The sequence below is a fragment of the Molothrus ater genome, chromosome 24, assembly GCF_012460135.2.
Source record: "Molothrus ater isolate BHLD 08-10-18 breed brown headed cowbird chromosome 24, BPBGC_Mater_1.1, whole genome shotgun sequence".
Lineage (NCBI taxonomy): Eukaryota > Metazoa > Chordata > Aves > Passeriformes > Icteridae > Molothrus > Molothrus ater.
In genome coordinates, this window is record NC_050501.2 from 5,041,437 (window position 1) to 5,064,864 (window position 23,428).

Consider the following 23,428-nt stretch of genomic DNA (forward strand, 5'->3'; position numbering starts at 1 on the left):
CCTTAACTCAGCCTGAGGATGGAGGGATAAGGGGGTGTCAGGAATAATAATAACAATAATTCCACATCCAGGAATTATTGCTCCATTTGCCCTTTCCAGCGGCCATTCCCCTGATTGTGGAACAAATCCTTGGGAATCTTTGGTCTCTCTCCCATTAAAGGGTGATTAAATTCAGCTTCCAAACCGAAGGGGCGTGGTTGGATCTTCCCGAGGGAATTCAGGGTGTGGGAAGTTAAAAGGGAGAGGGCACAGAGGGGAGTTCTGTGCTCCCTTTTTTCCCCTTTCCCCTTTTTTCCCCCTTCTTTTCCCTTTTCCCCCTTTTTTTCCCCTCCTTTTCCCTTCCTCCCCGCTTTTTCCCCCCATTTTCCCTCCCCTTTTCCCCCCCTTTTTTTCCCCCATTTTTTCCCTTTTTTTCCCCCATTTTTCCCCTCTTCCTTCGCAATTCCCAGGTTTTTCAGCAGGGAGAACACGGCTCACCAGCAGAACCGAGGCGCTGGGATTGTAATTATTTGATTTTCCCTGTTTTCACCACTTCTCAGAGCCTGGAGAACATCACTGGAGCAAACACTGGGCACTTTGGGACAGCTTTGGGCTTGCAGGTGCTGTCCCAGAGCGTTCCTTTGGAAATCTGCCAGGAAACCTGGCAAAAAATGGGAAAAATTGTTTAAAATCAGTGTTTAGGCACACAAAAAAAAAAGAGCTCAGGGTGAGGCTGATGGAGCTGCTTGAACCTGGAGTAGCTTTGCCCTGGGATTCCTGGATGTGGGATCAGATGGGAGGGGTTTCCACAATCAGCACAATTCCCAATTATTTTTGGGAATTCACACCCTGGAGGGCCAAAACCCTTGGAATTCGACACAAATTGGATGCAGGATTCCCAAGCACAACTTGTGGCTGAAAAGTGTCCAAGGCCAGGATGGAAAAACCTGGCATCCATTGCAGGATGGTCCTTGAGGTCCCCTCCATCCCAAACCCCTCTGGAATTCTCTGCTGCTCCCAAGGAATGGTTTTAGGGCAGGATGGCGCTGCCAAGCTGGGCTGGGCTGAGCTCCTTTGGAAAAACCCTTGGAAAACAGATGGGAACAAAATGGTGTTGGCAGCAGGGAGAGGTTTAAGGATATCACATCCCAAATTTTGGCAGCCCAGGGAGGTGACCGGAGTAGGGACAGCTGCCAGGATTTGAGGGTAAGGCAGGGAAAATCCCAACAGGAATCTTGGGAATTGGGGTTTTGGGAATTCCTCAGAAGTGCTGGGGCTGAACCCCACCCCACAGCCTCTGCCAAGGCCTGGGGGTTAATTAATGCCACAACAAACCCTCATTAAGAGGCCTAATTAATATTATTTCCTTTACAGATGGAAGGCAGCTGTTCCCTGCTTCCCAAACAGGGAGGATTGTGCCAGGAATTGTCCAGCAGGGATACCTGGGATGGGATCTGGGGTCAGGTTTGAGTCCTGAGGGAGGGGATCAAACGCTCCAGCCACATCCCCAAGGGTTTTCCCAGCCCTCATCCCATCAGCAGCACCCCTGTCCATGGGCTCCATGGCAGGATGGGTGCTGGAATGTTGGATTTGATGATTCTGGAGGTCTTTTCCAACCACCACAATTCCATTATTCCTGCGCTTTCCATCCCTGCTTTCTGCCTGGGTGCCACCCTTGTGGGTGACACCTCTGTCCCCCCCAGGCCAATCCTGCCCTTCCCCACCTTTAATTTGGGCTCTCAGGATTTCCCGGCCTCGTTCCCGCAGCCAATTCCATGGAAATGGGTGAAAGTGAATTCCCTGTGACTCCCCATTCCCTCTTCTCACCCTGCAGGAATCTTGGAGCTGTTTTGGGCAGAGCATCCAAAATTTGCCCTTTTTTTTTTTTTCCTGGAGGAGCTTCCTGAACTTTGGGCATCCTGCTTGTGGAGCTGGGAGCACCATTCCTGGTGTTTTGATGGAGTTTGGGATTAATTTATCCCAAATCCCACAACATTCCAGCAGAACAAAGCACTTTAAAAACAAATCCCTCCTTTTAGGAGGAAAAAAAAATAATCAAACCCATCAAACAATAATCCAAGAATAAAAATCAGGAATTTTATGGCACTTCCAATAACGAACTCCATCCTCAGAAGCTCATTTACGTATTTAAGCCCTTGTTTAATATTCTAATTAGCAGTTAATCAGCTATCGAGAGAGAACAAACGGTGATTAGCTCATCTTCACCTCCTCCAGGTGATTTGGGCTCATCAGCTCCGGGAAACTTTCCTGATATTCCTGAATTATTCATGGCCACGGGAATGTCCCGGGGTGGGATTTCAGGAGCAGAACCGAGGGGGACACGGTGCCTTTTGGGGAAAAGGATGCTTTGGATGGGATTTGGGGAAAAAATTCCTCCCTGGGAGGGTGGGAAGGGGCTGGGATGGATTTCCATGGGGAGCTGTGGTTGTCTCATCCAAGGAAGTGTCCAAGGCCAAGTTGGAACAACTTGGGATAATGGAAAGTGTCCCTGCCCATTTAATTTCATTATTCCAGGCTATAATTTATCCCGATTCTTCCTTTCCTCTTTTCCCACAGCTTCCCAAGGAGCTGGGAAGCAAAGGAAAGCTCCCGCAGGAGGTCTCAGGTCTGGAATTTGGAATCCCAAAGGGAATCCCCAATTCCCTTTCCCTTCTTCCCTTTTGCCTTTCCCATCCCACTGAAGGCAGGCAGGACGCTGGACTCCTCCCCCTGTATTCCCGGGGAGCAGATTCCCAAAACCCTCGGAATAATTTGGAAAGATTCCACCTGCTTTTGCTTGGAAAAGAAGCCCTGCCTGGCCAGGCTTGGGATCTTGAGGTTTGGCTGTCTGGGAGCGGGGATCAGCTGAGGTGACAAGGACTGGGCTGGCTCCCAGGAGAATCCATGAGGCACGAGCAGGTGGGAGAGAGAGAGGCAGGAGCTCCAGACAGCTGCTTCCCGGAATTTTAATTAATTCCTGAGCTTTTTAGTCTTCCCAGACGCCGGCTTTGCCAAGCTCTGGATTCCAGGTGCCTGCCAGGATGGATCAGGAAGGTCGGAGCTGCTCCTTGCCGAGGCAGAGCTCCCTCACTGCTGCCCTCAGCGACTTTTGGGAAGCTGTGCTGGCTCTGGAAGGTGCGGGATCAGCTGGAGCAGCATCCCTGGATGTGCTGGAGCTCATCCATCCCATCCCATCCCATCCCATCCCATCCCATCCCATCCCATCCCATCCCATCCCATCCCGGGATGTGCTGAGTGTGGGACTGAGGAGCTCCCAAGGATTCCTGGATCCTCCTGGATGCCCAGGATGCTCCACTGGCACAGCAGAGCTTTTCCTGCTCTGTATTGGGAAGTGGCTTTTCCCTGCTCAGCCCCTGATCCCTCCTGGAAGTGGCTTTTCCCTGTTCCAGGACCAAAACTCAGCCCTGATCCCTCCTGGAAGTGGTTTTCCCCTGTACCAGGACCACAACTCAGCCCTGATCCCACCTGGAAGCGGCTTTTCCCTATTCCAGGACCAAAACTCAACCCCTGGTCCCACCTAGAAGTGTTTTTTCCCTGTTTCAGGACCCAAACTCAGCCCTGATCCCACCTGGAAGTGGTTTTTCCCTGCTCCAGGACCTCAATTCAGCCCCTGATCCCTCCTGGAAGTGGTTTTTCCCTGCTTCAGGACCAAAACTCAGCTCCCAGCCCCTTCCAGCCCTTCCGTGTCCATCCCAAAAGTGGGAAGGGGTCAAAGGAAGGGAATTCCACCTTTTCCCCCCTCAGCCCGGTGCCGGGGGATGCTCCAGCCCCTTCCAGAAGGAAAGACGCGTTTTGTCGGGAATATCCCGGTCTGGAAGAGCCAATTCACGGGCTGGCAGCTCCCTCTCGTGGGGAGAAAAGGCAGGAAGAGCTGGGATGTGCCCAGATGTGCGGCACAGCTGGAGCGGGATTCCCCGAGGGGCTGGAAAATGGGAATTCAACAGAAATTCAACGGGAATTCAAGGGGAATTCCGGGGAAAAGGATGGGGATGAATCTCCCCGGAAGATCCCTTTTGTTCCCTTTGTTCCCTCCCCTCTCCCCAAAGGGATTTTTGGGATTTGGGACAGGGCTGGATGTTTCCCAGCCGTTCCATCTCCACATTTGAGTTTCAATCTCTCTGGCATGGCATCCAAGCTGCTTCCTTATGGGATTACCCTCTTCCCAAAGGTAGGAATGTGTTTTTTGTTGATGGAGTGACTAAATTATCTTTTGTCTCCTTAAAAAGGAAAAAAAAAGCTTAGAAGTTTTTCTCTTTAATTTGGTAAAAAGACACTTTATAGAACTTTTGAGACTTTAAACTTAGGGCTGTCTAATTAGACAGAGACTAAAAAGTCTAACCTAAATAATTCACTAGAAAAAGAAGAGAACGAAGAAAATAATTGCTTTTGTAGAGTGTTTTAGTAAGACTAAAAACCTTACCCCTACCTCAGTTTTTCCTCTGAAAAAGCTTTGTTTAAAAACCTTTTAAAAAATTTTTCTGTTTCCAATACTACTCAGAAGCCATCCTACTAATTTTATGCAATTTGGAGTAACAAAACAATCTGAAGTGTAATAAATTCTCTGAGAGCTCATAAGACCTAGCTCAAAGAAAAACTTATCACTCAAATTCATCCCAATCCTCAACTTTTACCCTCAAAATTCTGCAAAGAAATCCACGCATCATTCCAGTTATTAAGAATCCAGCTTGGTTTTATTGTGCAGTTTTTCCAAAAGTTGGTGTTTTCCTCGTCACAGTTATAAAATATCCCTATTTTTTTATCCCTATTTTACAAAGATTTACAGCTCTGGGAGTGACCAAGTTGGAGCTGGGAATTCTCTTAAATAATCAAACCATGATTTTGGTTTTGGAGGGGGACTTTAAAAATTCCCATTTAAAAAAGAAAGGGGAAGGCTAAAAAGAGAATTTCCACCAGCTCCTCCAAACATCACAGGGAACTATAAAATTTATTCCAATTTTTTTGGGAGGAGGGAAAGGGTGCAGGGAGCAGATTTGAAACCCCATGGATGGAAACAGGATTAGAGGTCCTGATTCTGGTTTACATTAAGACCCCTTTAAAGATTCTGGCAACACAGAGGAACCATAAAGTGTATTTAAATAAAATTTATGCTGCCAGAACTGTGTAAAAAAAAATCAGGTCCCAAAATTAACATTTTAGGGCTGTGTTTTCCCTGCTGTCCACCCTCACGCCAGAACCGGGAATGTGAGGCCGCTTCTCGCAGTGTTCTGGTCACTTTTGGAAGGGATTTTCATGAGGGAATAGCTCAGAACGGGGGGCAGCACAGAGAAAAACCCTCAAGTATATTTAAATAAAATTTATGCTGCCAGAACTGTGTCAAAGAAAATCAGGTCAGAAAATTAACAATTTAAGGGTGCGTTTTCCCCCCCACCTCCACCCTCACACCAGAACCGGGAAAGCGCAGAAACTTCTCCCTGTGGGATTGCAGTGTTGTGGTCACCTTGGGAAGGGATTTTTCCTTGGGGAATTGCTCAGAACGGAGCAACCCTAAAGTGTACTTAAATAAAATTTATGCCCACTCTAAGATTTTTTTTTTTATGCCGCCAAAACCGCGTAAAAAAAAAAAAACAGGTCCCGAAATGAACAATTTAAGGGCGTGTTTTCTCCCACCTCCACCCTCACCGCAGGAAAGCCTGGAAGCTGCTCCCCGCGGGGATTGCAGCGTTGTGGTCACTTTGGGAAGGGGATTTTCACAATCGTGAACCCCCTCAGAACGAGGGGCCCTTGACGCTGCCCGGCTCCGTGAGGCGGGCGGCCGCGTAGGCCGAGGCTGCCAGGCAGGCGGCGGGCTCGCAGAAGCCGGGCAGGCCCGCGGGCCCCGGCAGGCCCGGCCGGCCCGCCTCGCCTGGCGAGCCCGGCTGGCCCCGCTCGCCCGCCTTGCCGTCCGCAGCGTGGCCGGGGATGCCCGGGAGACCTGGAAAGGCAACGGCGTGGGGTGCTGAGAAACGGGTTTTACCTGAGAAACAGGGGGTTTTCCCCGAGAAATAGGGATTTTTCCCTCAAAAAAAAGAAATTTTTTCCTCAGAAGTAGGGGTTTTTCCCTGAGAAATAGGGGTTTTCCCTCAAAAAAAAGGAATATTTTCCTCAGAAATAGGGTTTTTTCCCTGAGAAATAGGGATTTTTCCCTCAAAAATATGGATTTTTTTTCCTCAGAAATAGGGATTTTTTCCCTGAGAAATAGGGATTTTCCCCAAGAAATAGGAGTTTCCCCTGAGAAATAGGGGTTTTCCCTCAAAAAAAAGGATTTTTTTTTCTCAGAAATAGGGTTTTTTCCCTGAGAAATAGGGATTTTCCCTCAAAAATATGGATTTTTTCCTCAGAAATAGAGATTTTTTTCCTCAGAAATAGGTTTTTTTCCCTCAGAAATAGGGATTTTCCCCAAGAAATATGGATTTTTTCCTCAGAAATAGAGATTTTTTTCCCTCAGAAATAGGGATTTTCCCCAAGAAATAGGAGTTTCCCCTGAGAAATAGGGGTTTTCCCTCAAAAAAAAAGGAATTTTTTTCCTCAGAAATAGGGTTTTTTCCCTGAGAAATAGGGATTTTTCCCTCAAAAATATGGATTTTTTCCTCAGAAATAGAGATTTTTTCCCTCAGAAATAGGGATTTTTCCCTGAGAAATAGGGATTTTCCCCAAGAAATAGGAGTTTCCCCTGAGAAATAGGGGTTTTCCCTCAAAAATATGGATTTTTTTTCCTCAGAAATAGGGTTTTTTCCCTGAGAAATAGGGATTTTCCCTCAAAAATATGGATTTTTTCCTCAGAAATAGAGATTTTTTTCCTCAGAAATAGGTTTTTTTCCCTGAGAAATAGGGATTTTCCCTCAAAAATATGGATTTTTTCCTCAGAAATAGAGATTTTTTTCCTCAGAAATAGGGATTTTCCCTGAGAAATAGGGATTTTCCCTGAGATGTAGGAATTTTTCCCTCAGAAATAGGGATTTTCCCCTCAGAAATAGGGATTTTTTTCCCTCAGAAATAGGGATTTTTCCCTGAGAAATATGTTTTTTCCCTCAGAAATAGGGATTTTTTCCCTGAGAAATAGGGATTTTTTTTCCCTGAGAAATAGGGATTTTTTTCCCTGAGAAATAGGGATTTTCCCTCAGAAATAGGGATGAAGTTGAGGTTTTGTGGGATGAGTTTGTACAGGTTTTATGGGATGAACTTGGGCTCGTTTTGTGGGAGGATCCTGGGCAGTTTTTGTGGAATAAAGCTGAGCAGATTTACAGGATGAGCCTGGGCAGTTTTTGTGGGATAAACGTGAGCAGATTTACAGGATGAGCCTGGGCAGTTTTTGTGGGATAAAGCTGAGCAGATTTACAGGATGAGCCTGGGCAGGTTTGTGGGATGAACCTGAGCAAGTTTGGTGGGATGAACCTTTTGTGGGATAAACCTGACCAGTTTACAGGATGAACCTGAGCATGTTTTGTGGGATAAACCCGGTCAGTTTCTGTGGGATGGATCAGAAGGTCCGCAGCCACCGCTGGGCTCATCACCCCAAGGTGACAAAGGCCACCTGGGGACACCTGGTCTCACCTGGGATCCCTGGAGGACCCGGCATTCCCGGGTGGCCACGGCCAACCTCTCCCCGCTCGCCCTTCTCTCCTCTCTTCCCTGTGGGTACAAAAAGGAGGGAAGGACTCCATGGAAACCCCGGATGGGCGATTGGGGACGGGGACAAGCGTGGCAGTGCCGCCCCAGGAGGGTTTGCGCCTGGCACCGTACCGCCACCACCCACCTTTGGGTCCGACGTTGCCGATCTGCCCGGCAGCTCCCAGGATTCCGGGGACACCTCGGGGTCCCATGGGGCCGTGGGGTCCCTGATCACCGGGTGGCCCTGGGGGGCCGGGGGGACCAGGGGGTCCCATGGCCCCGACCCCGCCCAGGGCGGCTCTCTTGGCGCTCACGGCCACCTCTGCCAGCTGCTCTGTGGGGCAGAGATGGGATGCACAGGGTGGGATCCATAGGGTGAGATCCATGGGATCCGTGGGTTGGGATCCATGGGATCCATGGGTTGGGATCCATGGGATCCATAGGGTGGGATCCATAGGATGGGATTCACGGAATCCATGGGATGGGATCCACGGGGTGGGAACCATGGGGTAGGATCCACAGGATCCATAGGATGGGATCCATGAGGTGGGATCCACAGGATCCATGGGGTGGGATCCATGAGGTGGGATCCATAGGAAGAGATCCATTGGATGAGAACAATGGGATCCATAGGGTAGGATCTATGGGAAGGGATCCATGTGGGATCCATGGGATGGAATCCATAGGAAGAGATCCATGGGATGAGAACAATGGGATCCATAGGGAGGGATCTATGGGAAGGGATCCGTGTGGGATCCATGGGATGGGATCCCCTGGATCCATAAGAAGGGATCCATGGGATGGGATTCATGAGAAAGGATCCATAGGAAGGGATCCATGGGATCCATGGGATGAGAACAATGGGATCCATAGGGAGGGATCTATGGGAAGGGATCCGTGTGGGATCCATGGGATGGGATCCCCTGGATCCATAAGAAGGGATCCATGGGATGGGATTCATGAGAAAGGATCCATAGGAAGGGATCCATGGGATCCATGGGATGAGGTGGCCCCGCTCCACCCTCACCTTGCAGCATCTTCAGAACCACGTCCACGATGTGCTGGTCCCCAGCGTCCCGGCCCTGCCAGGAAGGGAATTTCGCTCCTTCTGTCCCTTCCCAGAGCCCTTCCCAGCCCAAATCCCAATCCCCTCCCTGCATCCCAGGTCACCTTCCCACCCTGCTCTTCCCCGTTCTGGCCCAGGGCAAGTGCTCCACACTCAGCTCGTTCTGTGCATCCCACTCATAACATCGGAGTCCAAAATGAGATTTTTAGGGAAAAATCCCAACCCTGCAAATCCCTGCTGCTGGCTGGTTTATATAGGGACGGCTTTGGGATGCCATACACAGCGGGAAAGACAGAATTCCTCCCCAGGAAGGCGGGATCCCAGCTCCTGAGCGGAACGGCAGCGTGTTCCCAGAGGAGCTGGGCGGGAAGGAGAGGCAATTCCTGCCGAGCAGGGAGGGTGAGGAGGTTCGTGGGATCAGGATACTCACGGCTGTGCCCCTTGGGCCCGGCATTCCCGGCACTCCACGCTCCCCCACCAGCCCCCGCGGGCCGGGCGGGCCGGGATAGCCCCGAACTCCCGGCGCTCCCGCATCCCCCGAGGGGCCGGGAAAGCCGAGCTCGCCCTGGATGCCTTGCTGGAGGAGGGATGGAGAGAGACGGGCATGAGGCGCTCAGGCTGTGCTGAGCATGGGGGCTGCACCCCGAGAGCCCAAAATGTCCCAAAAACCACAGGCAGGGCTGGATCCCAAACGGGGCTGGGGGTGAATCCAGGGCTGGATCCCAAAAATTGAGGCTGGGGCTGAACCCAGGGCTGGATCCCAAAAATAGGGTCTGGATCCCAAATGGGGCTGGGGCTGAACCTAGGGCTGGATCCCAAAAATTTGGGCTGGGACTGAATCCAGAGCTGGATTCCACACTGGGCTGTGGTTGAACCCAGGGCTGGATCCCAAAAATTGAGGCTGGATCCCAAAAATTTGGGCTGGGGCTGGATCCCACACTGGGCTGGGGTTGAACCCAGGGCTGGATCCCAAAAATTGAGGCTGGATCCCAAAAATTTGGGCTGGGGCTGGATCCCACACTGGGCTGGGGTTGAACCCAGGGCTGGATCCCAAAAATTGAGGCTGGATCCCAAAAATTTGGGCTGGGGCTGAATCAAAGGCTGGATCCCAAAAATAGGGGCTGGATCCCATAAATTGGGACTGGGGCTGAATCAAGGGCTAGATCTGAAAAACCTGGGCTGAGCCTGAATCCAGGGTTTAACCCCAAAGAGGAGCTGAGCCTGAATCCAGAGCTGACTGTGGATACTGGCTCCCATCTCCAGGGAAAAACCAGGAGGATCCAGCTGAGGATCCCACAAATCCCCCCAAGTTTTGGGGTCCCCTTGGTCCCAAATCCCCTATCACTCACCTGTCCCTTGGGTCCTGGCTCTCCTGACTCCCCCTGGGGACAGAGGACATGGGAAAGGTGATGAAGAGACAGCAGGGATTTAGGGTTGGGATTTAATGCCAGGCAGGATCCCCCAGCACGGGAAGGGATCCCCCAGCATTCCCAGGAATCTTCTGGAAGCACCCACCTTCTCTCCCTTGAGCCCTGCCAGGCCGTGGACACCTGGATCTCCCTAAAGGAAAGGCAAGGAGAGATGGGAACATTCCCAAAGGAAACATTCCCTCTCTGGGATGAGGGGGGAATTCATGGAGAAGGTGCCTAGAGCCAGAGTTAAACCCAGCTCTGTTAAACCCAGCTCTGTTAAACCCAGCTCTGTTAAACAGCCTGGGATGTACTCACAGTGCTGCCTTTGGGGCCAGTTTTCCCTGGAGAGCCCTGGGAAAAGGAAAAAGTGGGATCAGCCCAGCTCAGAGCAGCGTCCCCAAGAAGCCACCCTGCTGTCCCCAGAGCTGTCACCTTGTCTCCTTTGACTCCAGGCAAGCCTTGGGGTCCTGGGATGCCTGGTGGGCCCTGCTCACCCTTTGGCCCCTAGAAATCCAAGGAATATGGAAAAATGAATGAGAGGAGACAATGGGAAGACTTTTACCCATCAGGGAATTGTCCCCAAGGCATTGAGGTGCACGGGCAGCTCTCCATCCTCCAGCTGATGCCAGCATCCCAACCTTCCCTAAATCCCAGCTCTGAGGGGACACAGGGCACAAAACCAGGGAGAAGCCATGCCCAGAGCAGTGATCTTCCAGGGATGGATTCCTGTCCCCAGAAAAAGCACCAAAAATCAGATTTTTGGCTGTTCTTCCAGTGCAGGAAAGCTCTGGAGAGGGGCTGGGCTCTCCTGGGATGGGAAGAAATTCCTGTCCCAGCTGGGGTCCCATTAATCCCTGAGCTATTCCCTAATCCCTCAGCAGCAGGACAGGCATGGGACTGAGCCCGGGATCAAAGGGGGAGCTCTGGCTGTGTCCCACTGATCCCAAATCCAGGCTTGTAATTCCCCTGTGTGCCAGCCTGGATTTGGGGACAACTTAGAGCATCTCCCATGTCCCAGAGTGGCTTTGGGGACAACTGAGAGCCTGTCCCACGTCCCAGCCCCTCTCTGGGGACAACTCAGAGCATCTCCCGTGTCCCAGAGTGGCTTTAGGGACAATTCAGAGCATCTCCCGTGTCCCAGAGTGGCTTTAGGGACAACTCAGAGCATTCCCTGTGTCCCAGCCCAGCTTTGGGGACAACTCACTGGATTTAGGGTCAGCTCAGAGCATCCCTCATCTCCCAGCCCAGCTGTGGGGACAATTCACTGGCTCTGGGGACAACTCAGAGCATCTCCTGTGTCCCAGCCCAGCTTTGGGGACAACTCAGAGCATCCCTGTGACCCAGATTGGCTTTAGGGACAATTCAGAGCATTCCCTGTGTCCCAACCCAACTTTGGGGATAACTGACCGGCTTTGGGGACAACTCAGAGCATCTCCTGTGTCCCAGCCCAGCTTTGGGGACAATTTGCCAGCTTTGGGGACAATTCAGAGTATTCCCTGTGTCCCAGCCCAGCTTTAGGGACAATTCAGAGCATCTCCTGTGTCCCAGCCCAGCTTTGGGTACAACTCACCGGCTTTGGGGACAATTCACCGGCTTTGGGGACAACTCACCGGCTTTGGGGACAACTCAGAGCATCTCCTGTGTCCCAGCCCGGCTTTGGGGACAACTCACCGGCTTTGGGGACAATTCACCGGCTTTGGGGACAACTCACCGGCTTTGGGGACAACTCAGAGCATCTCCTGTGTCCCAGCCCGGCTTTGGGGACAACTCACCGGCTTTGGGGACAACTCACTGGCTTTGGGGACAACTCAGAGCATCTCCTGTGTCCCAGCCCGGCTTTGGGGACAACTCACCAGCTTTGGGGACAACTCACCGCTCTGCCCTGCTCCCCGGGCGGTCCCACGAGGCCACGCTCGCCCCTGTCACCCTGCGGAGAGCCGGGAAAGGAGCAGAGTCAGGGCCACCCCCTCCTGGCACTGCCACAGCCCCGCGGTGTCCCCAACTCACCTTCGGCCCGGGGACACCCTGCGGGCCCTGCTCACCCCGAGGCCCGGGCTCGCCCTAAAAAAGGGAGAGAAAAACCCCACAGAAGATGGGATTGATGGGCATGGTGTGCCCCTTGTCCTTCCCCGAGGGAGGGGTGGCCCTGTCCTTGTCACCACCACAGGGTGGTGACAGGAGCAGGGGGTGCCGGCAGGAGCAGGGGGGCAGTGAAGTGCCCAATTCCTCTTTTAGCTCGCAGGAAACGGGGAAATAAAAGGAAAAAAGAGAGAGCTCAGCCCCGAGGCTGTCCCCGGGAGGGACACGGCGACATCTCGGTACTTACGAGCTGCCCTGGGGCACCGGTGACACCGGGGTGACCACGGGGACCCGATTCACCCTGTGAAGGGACAGAGAGGGGGGTCAGAGGGGACAGGGGAGGACAGCGGGGACAGGGGAGGGACAGCAGGGACAGGGAGGGGACAATAGGGACAGGGAGGGGACAATAGTGACAGGGAGGGGACAAGAGCCACGGGGTGGATGCTCAGAGGCGTCACCCACCTTGTCACCTGGGCCACCTTTGCTTCCCGGCTGGCCTGGCAATCCCTAAGGGAACAAAGCCGGGATCAACCCCTGGGCACAGCTCAGTGTCCCCTCGGGGTGTCACCCCTGGGCACAGCTCAGTGTCCCCTCGGGGTGTCACCCCTGGCACAGCTCAGTGTCCCCTCAGGGTGCTGGCCCTGGCACAGAGTGTCACCCCCGGCACAGCTCAGTGTCCCCATGGCGTGCTGGCCCTGGCAGAGCAGTGTCACAGAGCGGTGTCACCCCTCAGGGGACAGGCTGGGGGGTCCTGCACTCACAGCTTGTCCCCGGTGTCCCGGCGTTCCCGGCCGTCCGGCCTGTCCTGTGCCACCCTGCGAGGGACAGAGGGGGTGTCACCAGGAATGGGGTGCCCACAGGTGCCAAGGGACGTTGTTCCCTTTGCCATTCTCGTTTTTCCCAGTGGGTGGCATTCCCTCACCTTCACTCCTGGGATCCCTGGGGTGCCATCCTTGCCATCGATGCCCGGGAGACCCTGAAAAGGCGCAAGAGCCACTCATGGGACACCTCAAAGGGACTCAAAGGCTCACGGTGGGGACAAAAAAACGTGGGGAGGGAAAGGAACGTTCCAGGTGTGTCCTGGAGGGGACAAGGACACACAGTGGCACAGCCAGGGACAGGGGGCTCGTGCCCAGGCAGGGCACAGGTGCCACCAGCTGTACTCACATTCTCTCCCTTGGGGCCAATGTCACCCTGGGGTCCCCTGATGCCACGGCCACCCTAGAGCAGGAGGGGACAAATGTCAGTGTCCTGCTGGTGCAGGGGACAGAGCTGGGAGGTGGAGATGCCCCTCGAGGGCACCAGGGCAGAGCTCTTTCCATGTAGGAACGGTGCCAAGCTGGGGAAAAGGGGACACTGGCACTCTGGGGTGTCACCTACCAGCTCTCCCTTGTCACCAGGGCTCCCGGGTGGTCCCTTGGGGCCTTCCCTGCCCTGGAGGAGAGAGGAACACAAGGATTGAGCGGGGCCAAGTGCGACCCCAGAGCAGCCAGGGCTGAGGGAGGGGGCACCCACCGGCCGCCCGGCGGCTCCGATGCTCCCGACCATGCCCTTGTAGCCAGCAGGGCCCTGGAAAGAGAGCATGGAAAGGTCAATTCCCATCCCAATCCATCCTTGCACCCCTGGCATGGCCCAGCATGGAGGGATGCTGCTGGGAGGGATCTCAGTGGCATCTGGAGCCCAGAGCCAGGGGATGCCACCCGCACTCACCGTCTCCCCTTTGGGTCCTGCCATGCCAGGATACCCCCTGAGGCCCTGAGGTCCCTGCAGGGAAGGAAATTACAGCAAATTCAGCTGGGAAAAAAACAAAAAACAAACCAAAAAACGGGAGCAGCCCAGGGGGAAGCAGCAATTACAGCAAAACCCAACACTGGGAACCCAAACACGAGGAATTCCAGTCCCTCCTAATTCCAGAGCCCCCCAGCAGGTGCTTTTCCAGCTGTCAGTTCCATAACTCCAGCAGATCCAAACTGCAGCCCCTTCCCTGGGCCAGAGCTCCTGGCTTCAAAGCAGTTTTGCCCTTTCCTGGCCTGCAGGGCTCAGCCCAGTAATTGTTTTTCATCTTCAAAGTTCTCCGAGAATCCCTGTGGCTTTAATTCCCGCCAGGGCAAGGGGGACTCAGGGGACAGCAGGGATTTATCCCAAATTATCCCTGGGAACAGCCCAGGTGCCCACGGAGCTCTCCAGAGGGAGAGCTGGTGGCATCCATGGCTGGGAGAGGGAGGGGATGGAGGCTTTGCTTCAGCCCCAGTGCTGGGAGCAGGGACAGGACGGTGTCACCGCCCTGGTGTCTGGGGACAAGGACAAAGAGGCCACCCCCAGATCCTGCAGCATTTGGGGGACAGGGGAAAAGAGGAATGAAGGATTTACCGGAGGGCCTGGGACTCCTTGTTCTCCAGAGGCACCAACGTCTCCCTTGGGGCCCTGGGAATGGAGAGAAAAGGGAATGTTGGAGGGAGAGGGGACACAAAGCACTCTGGGGACACCACAGCCCCCGCCTGGCACCCGGCCGGGGATGGGGACAGGTGGCCCTGCCCAGGAAGCCACCTGGAAAGGCCATCCTGGTCTCCCATTCCCACATTTTCCATTTTCCTCTTTCCTCCCTTCTTCCTTTCCCTTCCCAAAACTCCTTCCATGAGTCCAGCCCCACAGGGGCAGCCACAGCTGGATCCTGCTGGGATCCTGCTGGGATCCTGCTGGGATCCTGCTGGGATCCTCCTGGGATCCTCCCGGGATCCTGCTGGGATCCTCCCGGGATCCTGCTGGGATCCTGCTGGGATCCTGCTGAGACCCTCCTGGGATCCTGCTGGGATCCTGCTGAGACCCTCCTGGGATCTGGTGGGAATCCTGCAGGGATCTGGATGTGATCCTGCTGTGATCTGGGTACAATTTGGCTGAAATCCTGCTGGGATCCATCTGGAATCCATCTGGGATCCTGCTGAGACCCTGCTGGGATCCTGCTGGTATCTGGTGGGGATCCTGCAGGGATCTGGGTAGGATTTGGCTGAAATCCTGCTGGGATCCAGCTGGGATCCAGCTGGGATCTGCTGGGGATCCTGCTGGAGCACTCACCGGCTCTCCCTGCTTTCCAGGCTCTCCAAGGGCGCCGGGGCGGCCTCGGTGTCCCTGGGAGGAGAGAGGAAATCCATGAGAAAAATCCCTGGCAGAGCTGGCACCATCCTGGTGTCCACGTCCCACAGAGCACCCCCTGCCACCACATCCCACCCTGGGGGTGCCCTCTGGGGATGTGGTGGGGCTCAGAATCCCAACAGGGACATTGAGGGGCTTCAGAATCCCACTGGGAACATTGGGGGGCTCGGAATCCCATCGGTGACATTGGGGGACTCAAAATCCCTATAGGGACATTGAGGGGCTCAGAATTTCAATAGGAACATTTAGGGGGGGGGTTCAGAATCCCATAGGTGACACTGGGGGCCTCAGAATCCCACTGCGGACATGGAACAGGTTCAGAATCCCACTGGGGACATTGAGGGGCTCAAAATTCCAATAGGGACATTGGGAGGGGGTTTCAGAATCCCAGAGGTGACAATGGGGAGTTCAGAATTCTACTGGTGACACTGATGAGTGGGGACATCCCGCTGGGGACATTTTGGGGGGGGGGTTCAGAGTCCCACAGGTGACTTGGAATGGCCTCAAAATCCCACTGGGGACATTGGAGAGGCTCAGAATCCCGCAGGTGACATCCTGAGCTGGGGTTGGGGCTTTGGCACAGGGTGCCACCCCCAGGATGGGGCTGGGGACCCACAGGGACCTTTCCCACAGCACCTTTTCCTCCAGGCCTCCCTGTCCTGGTGCTCCAGAGATCCCAGAGAAGGATCCTTCACTCCACCACATCCTGGAGGTGACAATTCCCATTTTTCCCCCCAGAGCAGCTCCAGGACTTCCTTACCTTCAGTCCCTGCAGTCCCTGGGGGCCTTTGGGACCTGGGGGGCAGCTGGTGGGACACTGGGAGGAGAGCAAGGACAAGGATGAGGTGGGAATGACCTGGAGAAGGCTGGGAAGAGAGGGAGGGAGAGGGGACACAGTGGGGGGACAGGGTCATGGCAGCTCTCACCAGGAAATCAGCGCTGCCTTCCAGGCCTTGGAGGTGTCCTGGGAGGCCCTGCAGGGAAGGAAACCATCAGCACTCCAGGATTTTACATAAGGATGGTTTCACAGGAGCAGGGAGCAGGGAGTGGGGTGGGAGGGGAGAGCCAGAGCCCGAATTCCAGCCCCAATTCCCAGGATGAGCCTGGGGAAGCTTCTCCCTCCTGGAGGCGGCTGGGAGATACTCACAGGTTTCCCTGGAGGGCCTGGGGGACCCCTCGGGCCGTCGGGTCCGGGGTCACCCTAGGAAAGAAGGCCAGGAAAGGAGAATTTGGGATGAGGAGGGGAGGTGGAGAGCCAGGATGTGCCAGCAGGAATGGGGACATCCCAGGGTGATGGCACCAAGGGAACCTCCATCCCCACGTTTCAGGGTCATCCCTGATCATCCCAGGAGCCCTGGAGGGCAGAGAGGGAGCTCCTGGTGGAAGGAGGGGAGGTTCCAAGGAGGGGAGGCTCTTCCCTGTCCTCTCCTGACTCCTCACCTTGGGTCCCAGCACTCCGATCTCCCCGGGAAGTCCAACCTGGCCTGGAAGCCCCTTAGGGAGAAAGGAGAGAAATTCATGGACTAAGAGAGGTCCCATCCTGATTCCTCCCCTCTGGGGGTGCTGAGCTTTGAGCTCCTCCTGCACAATTCCAAGGCCACCCATCCCAGCCCCAGCGTGGCACTTACAGGAGGCCCTGGCAGCGAAGGACCCTGCGACAAAAATAAAAACTACAGTCGGTTCAAATTCCCCAAATCCTCCAGAATTCCTGCCCCAAGGAGAGCAATTCCCACCCCAGCACCAAGGATGGAGCAGGGGGGAGCTGGGGGGTGCCCACCCCACCCATGGGAGCAGCAGATACTCACAGGGAGCCCTGGTGGCCCTGGGAGTCCGGGCTGGCCCTGCCAGGACACAAGAGGAGAGTCAGGAGCTGGAAAAGGAGGATCTGCTCTGGCAGCTGCTCCAATTCCCCCTCCTTGGATGCAGCCTCAGGGCCAAAAATTCCATCAAGGGAGTTCCTGCATCCACGGGTCCCTTCCAGAGTGATGGGGATGGGGATGGCCCCAGGATGGGGCTGGGGGGGAAGGTGGGATCCTTGGAAAGGTGGGAAATTTGGGAAGGTTGGAAACTGGGAATGAGGGAACCTGAAAAGGTGGAAATTTGGGAAGGTGGGAGCCTGGGAATGAGGGAGCTTGGGAAGGTGGGAATTTGGAAAAGTGGGAAATTGGTAAGGTGGAAATTTGGGAAGGTGGGAGCCTGGGAAGGTGGAAGCATGGGATTGAGGGAGCTTGGGAAGGTGGGAATTTAGGAAGGTGGGAATCTGGGGAGGTGGGATCCTTGGAAAGGTGGAAAATTGGGAAGATGGGAATTTGGGAAGGTGGGAACTTGGAAAGGTGGGAACTTGGAAAGGTGGGAATTTGGGAAGGTGGGAGCCTGGGAATGAGAGAGCTTGGGAAGGTAGAAATTCTGGAAGGTTGGAATTTGGGAAGGTGGGAATATGGGAAGGTGGGAATTTGGAAATGTTGGAATTTGGGATCCTGGGAATGAGGAGCCTGGGTCTGCCCCTCACTCACTTTGGTTCCTGGCCTGCCAGTGGGTCCTGGCTCCCCTTTGGCTCCCGTCAGGCCCTGCAAGGGAAGGGACCCAGCCAGTTATTCCCATTCCTCCTCCTCTCCAGCCAGGAATTCTTGCTGGGTTGAATCCATCAGGAATTTCACGGCACAGGGACCCCCACGCACCCCCTGGGCACACCCAGCCCTGGCAGGGACACATGGGCAGCTCCACCTGTCCCTGACCCTGGCTTTACCCCTGGAATGGGGCAGGAACCCACCCAAACCTCCCCAGGCACCCATCACGCACCCGGGGGACCTGGGGACAGGCAGGGGGAGGTGGCAGCTCCGTCCCCTTCCTGCCACCTCCTCTGCCAGGCTGTGCCAAGGAGGGGACAGTGGCAAAGTCACCGGTGCCACCTTATGGGTGCCAGGGAAGTGGGGACAGTGGGGGACACTTCAGATTTGTTCTGGAGGAAACAAGAGGAGCTCTGCTGGGATCCCAAAGGTGGGAAGGGGTGGAAGAAGCGATTCCCAAGCTCTTTTGGGATTCCCAAGCTCTTCTGGGATCCCCAATGTGAAAAGGGGGTGGCAGAAGTAATTCCCAAGCTCTTTTGGGATTCCCAGTGTGGGAAGGGCTGGCAGAAGCTCTATTGGGATCCCCAAGGTGGGAGGGGGTGGAAGAAGCAATTCCCAAGCTCTTTTGGGATCCCCAAGGTGGGAGAGGGTGGCAGAAGCAATTCCCAAGCTCTTTTGGGATTCCAAAGGTGGGCAGGGGTGGCAGAAGCTCTTTTGGGATTCCCAAAGTGGGAGGGGGTGGAAGAAGCAATTCCCAAGCTCTTTTGGGATTCCCAAAGTGGGAGGGGGTGGCCGAAGCTCTTTTGGGATCCCCAAGGTGGGCAGGAGTGGCCGAAGCTCTTCCTGAGCTCTGCTGGGATCCTAAAGGTGAAAAAGGGCGGCAAGAGCTCTTCCCGAGCTCATTTGGGATTCCCAAAGTGCTTCCAGCTCCTGCCCAAAGGGATTTGGGCACGTTTTAATGTGGGGCAGACCCTGGGGACGGGGGCAGTTTGCTGTGACCCCGCAGACAGGAGGGGACAGGGGACAGTTCTCACATCAATGCCCGGCTTCCCTGGGGCTCCATCCGGGCCAGGGGCTCCAGGCTCACCCTTGACACCCTGGAAAAATGAAAAATCGGGATCAGGCGGGAAGGGGACCCCGTGGAAGGAGCAGGATCACTGCTGAGGGGTGGGGTGGGTACTCACCGGGGAGCCAGCAGATCCTACAGGGCCTTTGTCACCCTGGGGAAAGGGGAGAGGTGGGAAAAGGGATGGGGGCACCCCACAGAGCCCATCCCAGGGACCCCAATCCCTGGGACAGGAGGGAGCTGCTGGATCCCACAGGCAGGGCAGGATGGGGCTGGGGTTGGGAAAGTGGGTTGGGTTTGTGAGGGGTTTTTTGGGGGGTTTGGGAGGGTTTTATTGGGGTTTTTGAGGGGTTTATTGGGGTTTGGGAAGGGTTTAGTGGGGGTTTTGTGAGGGGTTTTTTTTGGTGTAGTGAGGGGGAATTGGTGAAGGTTGTACTAGGGTTCTGTGAGGGGTTTTTGAGGGTTTTATTGGGGGTTTTGTGAGGGTTTTTTGGGGTTTCGTGAGGGGGAATTGGTGAAGGTTGTACTAGGGTTCTGTGAGGGTTTTATTGGAGTTTGGCAGGGTTTTAGTGGGATTTGTGAGGGTTTTTGGGGGTTTTGTGAGGGGGAATTGGTGAAGGTTGTACTATGGTTTTGTGAGGGTTTTATTGGGGTTTGTGAGGGTTTTGGGAGGGTTGTGAGGGTTTTTTGGGGTTTGTCAGGGTTTTATTGGGGTTTTGTGAGGGTTTTACTGGAGCTTGTGAAGTGGGTTTTTGTGAAGGTTGTGCTGGGGTTTTGTGAGGGTTTGAGGGGGTTTCTGAGGGGGCTTTTGTGGGGTTTCTAGTGGGATTTTGTGAGGGTTCTGCTGGGGTTTTGATGGGGTTTGTGAAGTGGGTTTTTGTGGGGGTTCTTCTGGGGTTTTGTCAGGGTTGTTCTGGGGTTTCTGAAGCACTGTGGCTGCTCTGGGTATAAACAACATTAAAATAACACCACATCCTGGAGAAAGGGCACTTTCTGCTGCCTCACAGGGCTCCCCTCTGTTCGGGCCCCCATCCCACAACCCACAGAGGATCCAGAGCCACAATCCCCCACCACATCCCTCTGCAGAACCCCACTGGGATATCCCTGTCCCCCCCAGGTCCCCCCTTCACTGGGCACCTCTGGGGAGCTCCCTGCCCCAGTCATCCCCCACTGCACCCCAACCTCCCCATCCCGCATTCCTCAAAAACCAATCCCATCCCCAATTCCCCAAAAACCAACCCCATTCCCCAATTCCCCAAAAACCAACCCCATTCTCCAATTCCCCAAAAACCAATCCCATCCTGCATTCCCCAAAAACCAATCCCATCCTGCATTCCCCAAAACCAATCCCATCCCAAATTCCCCAAAAACCAATCCCATCCCCAGTTCCCCAAAAACCAACCCCATTCCCCAATTCCCCAGAAACCAATCCCATCCCCAATTCCCCAAAAACCAATCCCATCCCCAATTCCCAAAAAACCAATCCCATCCCCAATTCCCCAGCTGTGGATGGAGCTGGATTTGGGGGTGCAGCACCAAACAGAGCTGGGGCTGCTCTGTGTGCCCTAAATGAGGAGTGGGAACAGCAGGGAGAGGCACCCCCAGCCCTGTGCCACTCACAATGTCCCGTTTGTGCTGCGTGTCCCCTCCCTCCCTCCCTCCCACAGCCAGCACAGGCTCCTGCTCACTCACATCGATGCCATCAGCTCCTGGCACTCCTGGGGGACCAGGGGGCCCTCGTGGGCCAGGCTCTCCTGGTGGCCCTCGCTGTGGGGAAAAGGGATGGGATCCACGTCAGGAAGGAGCCCGAGATGGGCTGGGAATCCAATTCCAGGGAGCTGGGATGGAGAACAGCCCGAGGGATCAGAGCTCTGCCTCTGCTGTGGGTCCCCCAGCACAGGCATGGATGGGGAAATCCAGGATTTCTCCCACTGGCGCCTCCAGCTCCTCACTCCCTGCCCAGTTTCTGTCCCATTTCTCCCCTCTCCTGTCCTGCTGTCCATGGGGAACACAGCGGGGTCTCCATGGGGTGGTGGCAGCATTTTTACCCCTCCTCCCTCTCTCCCTGGTGCCCGAGGTCCTCCTGCCCCAAAGGAGCAGGGATCTCCATGAGATGAAATTTTTACCCCATTTCTGCTCTCTCTCTCCCTGGTATCTGAGAATCTCCTGCCCCAAAGGAGCAGGAATCTCCATGGGATGACATTTTCACCCATTTCTGCTCTCTCTTTCCCTGGTATCCAAGATCTCCTGCCCTGATGGAGCAGGATCTCCATGGGGTGAAATTTTTACCCCACCTCTGCTCCCTGTTTCCCTGGTATCCAAGGATCTCCCTGCCCCGACAGAGCAGGAACTCCATGGGGTGAAATTTTCACCCCATTTCTGCTCCCTCTTTCCCTGGTATCCAAGGATCTCCTGCCCCAAAGGAGCAGGGATCTCCATGGGATGAAGTTTTTACCCCATTTCTGCTCTCTCTCTCCCTGGTATCCAAGGATCTCCTGCCCCGACAGAGCAGGAACTCCATGGGGTGAAGTTTTCACCCCATTTCTGCTCCCTCTTTCCCCTTTACTCCTGCCTGGATGGAGCAGGCTCTCCAAGCATTTCTACCCCACCTCTCTCCCCCTTTCCCTGCCACTCCCAGAGCTCCTGCCCCAACAGATCAGGGCGTCCATGGGGTGACAGCAGCGCTTCCAAGACCCCTTTTAGCTCAGAGTGGGATTTCTGGGAGCACTGGCAGGATTCAGGTGCCCAAACCCCCAGGATGAGGTGGGGACCCCCAGCCCCTCTGTGTGAGCTCTCCCTGGGCCAGGCTGGCTCCGCTCCCAGGCTCCAGACAAAAGCTCCATTCAGGGAAGCTCCCAGAGCCTGCTCCTGGCTTTGAGGTTTGCACAGGACTCTGCAAAGAAACCTCTGTTATCCCAACAGGGGCTTCAGGGGGAAGAGATTCCAGTCCTGCACACTGAAGCCCTGGTGTTCCTGGAAATGGGGAGCAGACGGTGCCTGGGCTGCGCTCCTGCAGCTCCTCCAGCCTCCCAGGCTGGATTAATTTAAAAAACAAATATAAATATAGGGAATAAATGTAGGAATCAATGTAAATCTAGAGGGGTGAGGGGTGCTGCTGGTTCGTGTACACAACAGGAGAGCCCCAGCTCCACCTTGGATCAATCCCTGAGCCCGTCCCTGGGATCTCCCCTGAATGGCACCTTTGTCCTGCCCAAGGAACCAATTCCAAAGGGTTCCTTGTTCCCGAAATTCCCACATCCCCCTTGCTCCACTCTGCTGCCCCCACAAGCCCATGGGGACCCAGGGGGGGTTTAGGAAGGAGTTGTCCCCCCGTTTCCATCAGGCAGCTCAGGAACCACCGGAAAAAAATCCCCAAAACCTCTAAAATCTGGGTTTTTTGCAAGGAACCACATGGAAAAATTCACCCAAAGCTCTAAAATCTGATTTTTTTTGCAGCTATAAGACAAGGAGAGTTTTCCTAGGTGGACTCCCTCTGCCTGCCCCTCTCCAGGGCTCACCTTCCCTTTTTCCAGATCCATTTTCTCCTGCTCCTGGGTGAGTCCAGGAGTCCACAGGGACCCTCAAACAGCCCCCACCGAGCCCTGAGACCACCCCGGGAGGGTCAGAGCCCCCCCAGCCCTGCTCAGAACGGATCTGCAGCACATCCCAGGAAAGCAGGAGCAAATCCCCCAGAAAAATCCAGTGGGAAGGACAGAGCCCCCCACTGCTGCTCCAGAGGGGAAAATCAAACTAAACTGGTTCAGCCGAGTTAATGTTCAAGTCTGCACTGAGAGATCTCTGGCGGGTGGAGGCCGTGGCTGTTCCCACCCTCCCAGGGGGACATTCCTGGGAAAAAAACAAGGGGAAAATGCCGGGGGAATAAACGCAAAGGGCTCAGCACTGCGAGGGAGTGGAGATGGGGAATGTCCCCTTTGCATCCCCTTCTCCAGCCCGGGAATGGAGCGCGGCACTTACGAGCTGGGCCATGCAGAGGCAGGAGGCTTGGAGCAGGAGCCAGAGCTGCGACACCAGCGTGGTGGCACGGGCCATGGCGAGCCGGGCTGGCACCGAGCGCCGGCAGCGCTCCGGGACACCGGGAGGAGGAGGAGGAGGAGGAGGAGGAGGAGGAGGAGGAAGGGGCTCATGAATATGGAGCAGAGGGAGGAGGGCAGGTCCCCGCCCCTCTCAGGTGAGCCCGTGGCGATTATGGGCTGGATGGGGACAGAGTTTGGGACGGTGGGGACAGAGTTTGGCGCGATGGGGACGGGATTTGGCATGGTGGGGACGGGATTTGGCACGATGGGGACAGAATTTGGCACGATGGGGTGGGTTTGGGGGCACGAACGGGATTTGGCACGATGGGGATGGAATTTGGCACGATGGGGACAGAATTTGGCACGATGGGGTGGGTTTGGGGGCACGAACGGGATTTGGCACGATGGGGATGGAATTTGGCACGATGGGGACAGAGTTTGGCACG

The 23,428-nt window shown here is 55.0% G+C and overlaps 1 protein-coding gene across 1 annotated transcript; it reads right to left on the bottom strand.

The window, feature by feature from the left end:
• Window positions 1-4,663: 4,663 nt before the first annotated feature.
• On the bottom strand, window positions 4,664-23,031 carry COL9A2 (collagen type IX alpha 2 chain). The gene is made up of 32 exons (XM_036396872.1): window positions 22,924-23,031; window positions 20,641-20,715; window positions 19,067-19,102; window positions 18,917-18,979; window positions 17,829-17,882; window positions 17,121-17,156; window positions 16,944-16,967; window positions 16,756-16,809; window positions 16,463-16,516; window positions 16,242-16,289; window positions 16,076-16,132; window positions 15,238-15,291; window positions 14,536-14,589; window positions 13,876-13,929; window positions 13,681-13,734; window positions 13,546-13,599; window positions 13,333-13,386; window positions 13,088-13,141; window positions 12,927-12,980; window positions 12,628-12,672; window positions 12,413-12,466; window positions 12,094-12,147; window positions 11,960-12,013; window positions 10,519-10,590; window positions 10,402-10,437; window positions 10,190-10,234; window positions 10,024-10,056; window positions 9,105-9,251; window positions 8,636-8,690; window positions 7,754-7,942; window positions 7,552-7,629; window positions 4,664-5,932 (listed from the first exon to the last, which is right to left on the bottom strand). The coding sequence occupies exons 1-32, from the start codon at window positions 22,996-22,998 to the stop codon at window positions 5,727-5,729; spliced, it is 2,076 nt and encodes a 691-aa protein (XP_036252765.1). The 5' UTR covers window positions 22,999-23,031; the 3' UTR covers window positions 4,664-5,726.
• Window positions 23,032-23,428: the final 397 nt, after the last annotated feature.

What these genes read in the sequence shown, in the direction of transcription:
- COL9A2 (XM_036396872.1), bottom strand. Translation starts at nt 22,998, where the DNA reads ATGGCCCGTGCCACCACGCTGGTGTCGCAGCTCTGGCTCCTGCTCCAA. An exon ending in AAGGAGTCCCAGGCCCTCCG is followed by an intron (nt 13,930 to 14,535) that starts GTAAATCCTTCA and finishes CCTTCCCTGCAG; the next exon opens with GGACCTCAGGGCCTCAGGGG. An exon ending in CTGGAGTCAAAGGAGACAAG is followed by an intron (nt 10,438 to 10,518) that starts GTGACAGCTCTG and finishes TCCTTTTCCCAG; the next exon opens with GGCTCTCCAGGGAAAACTGG.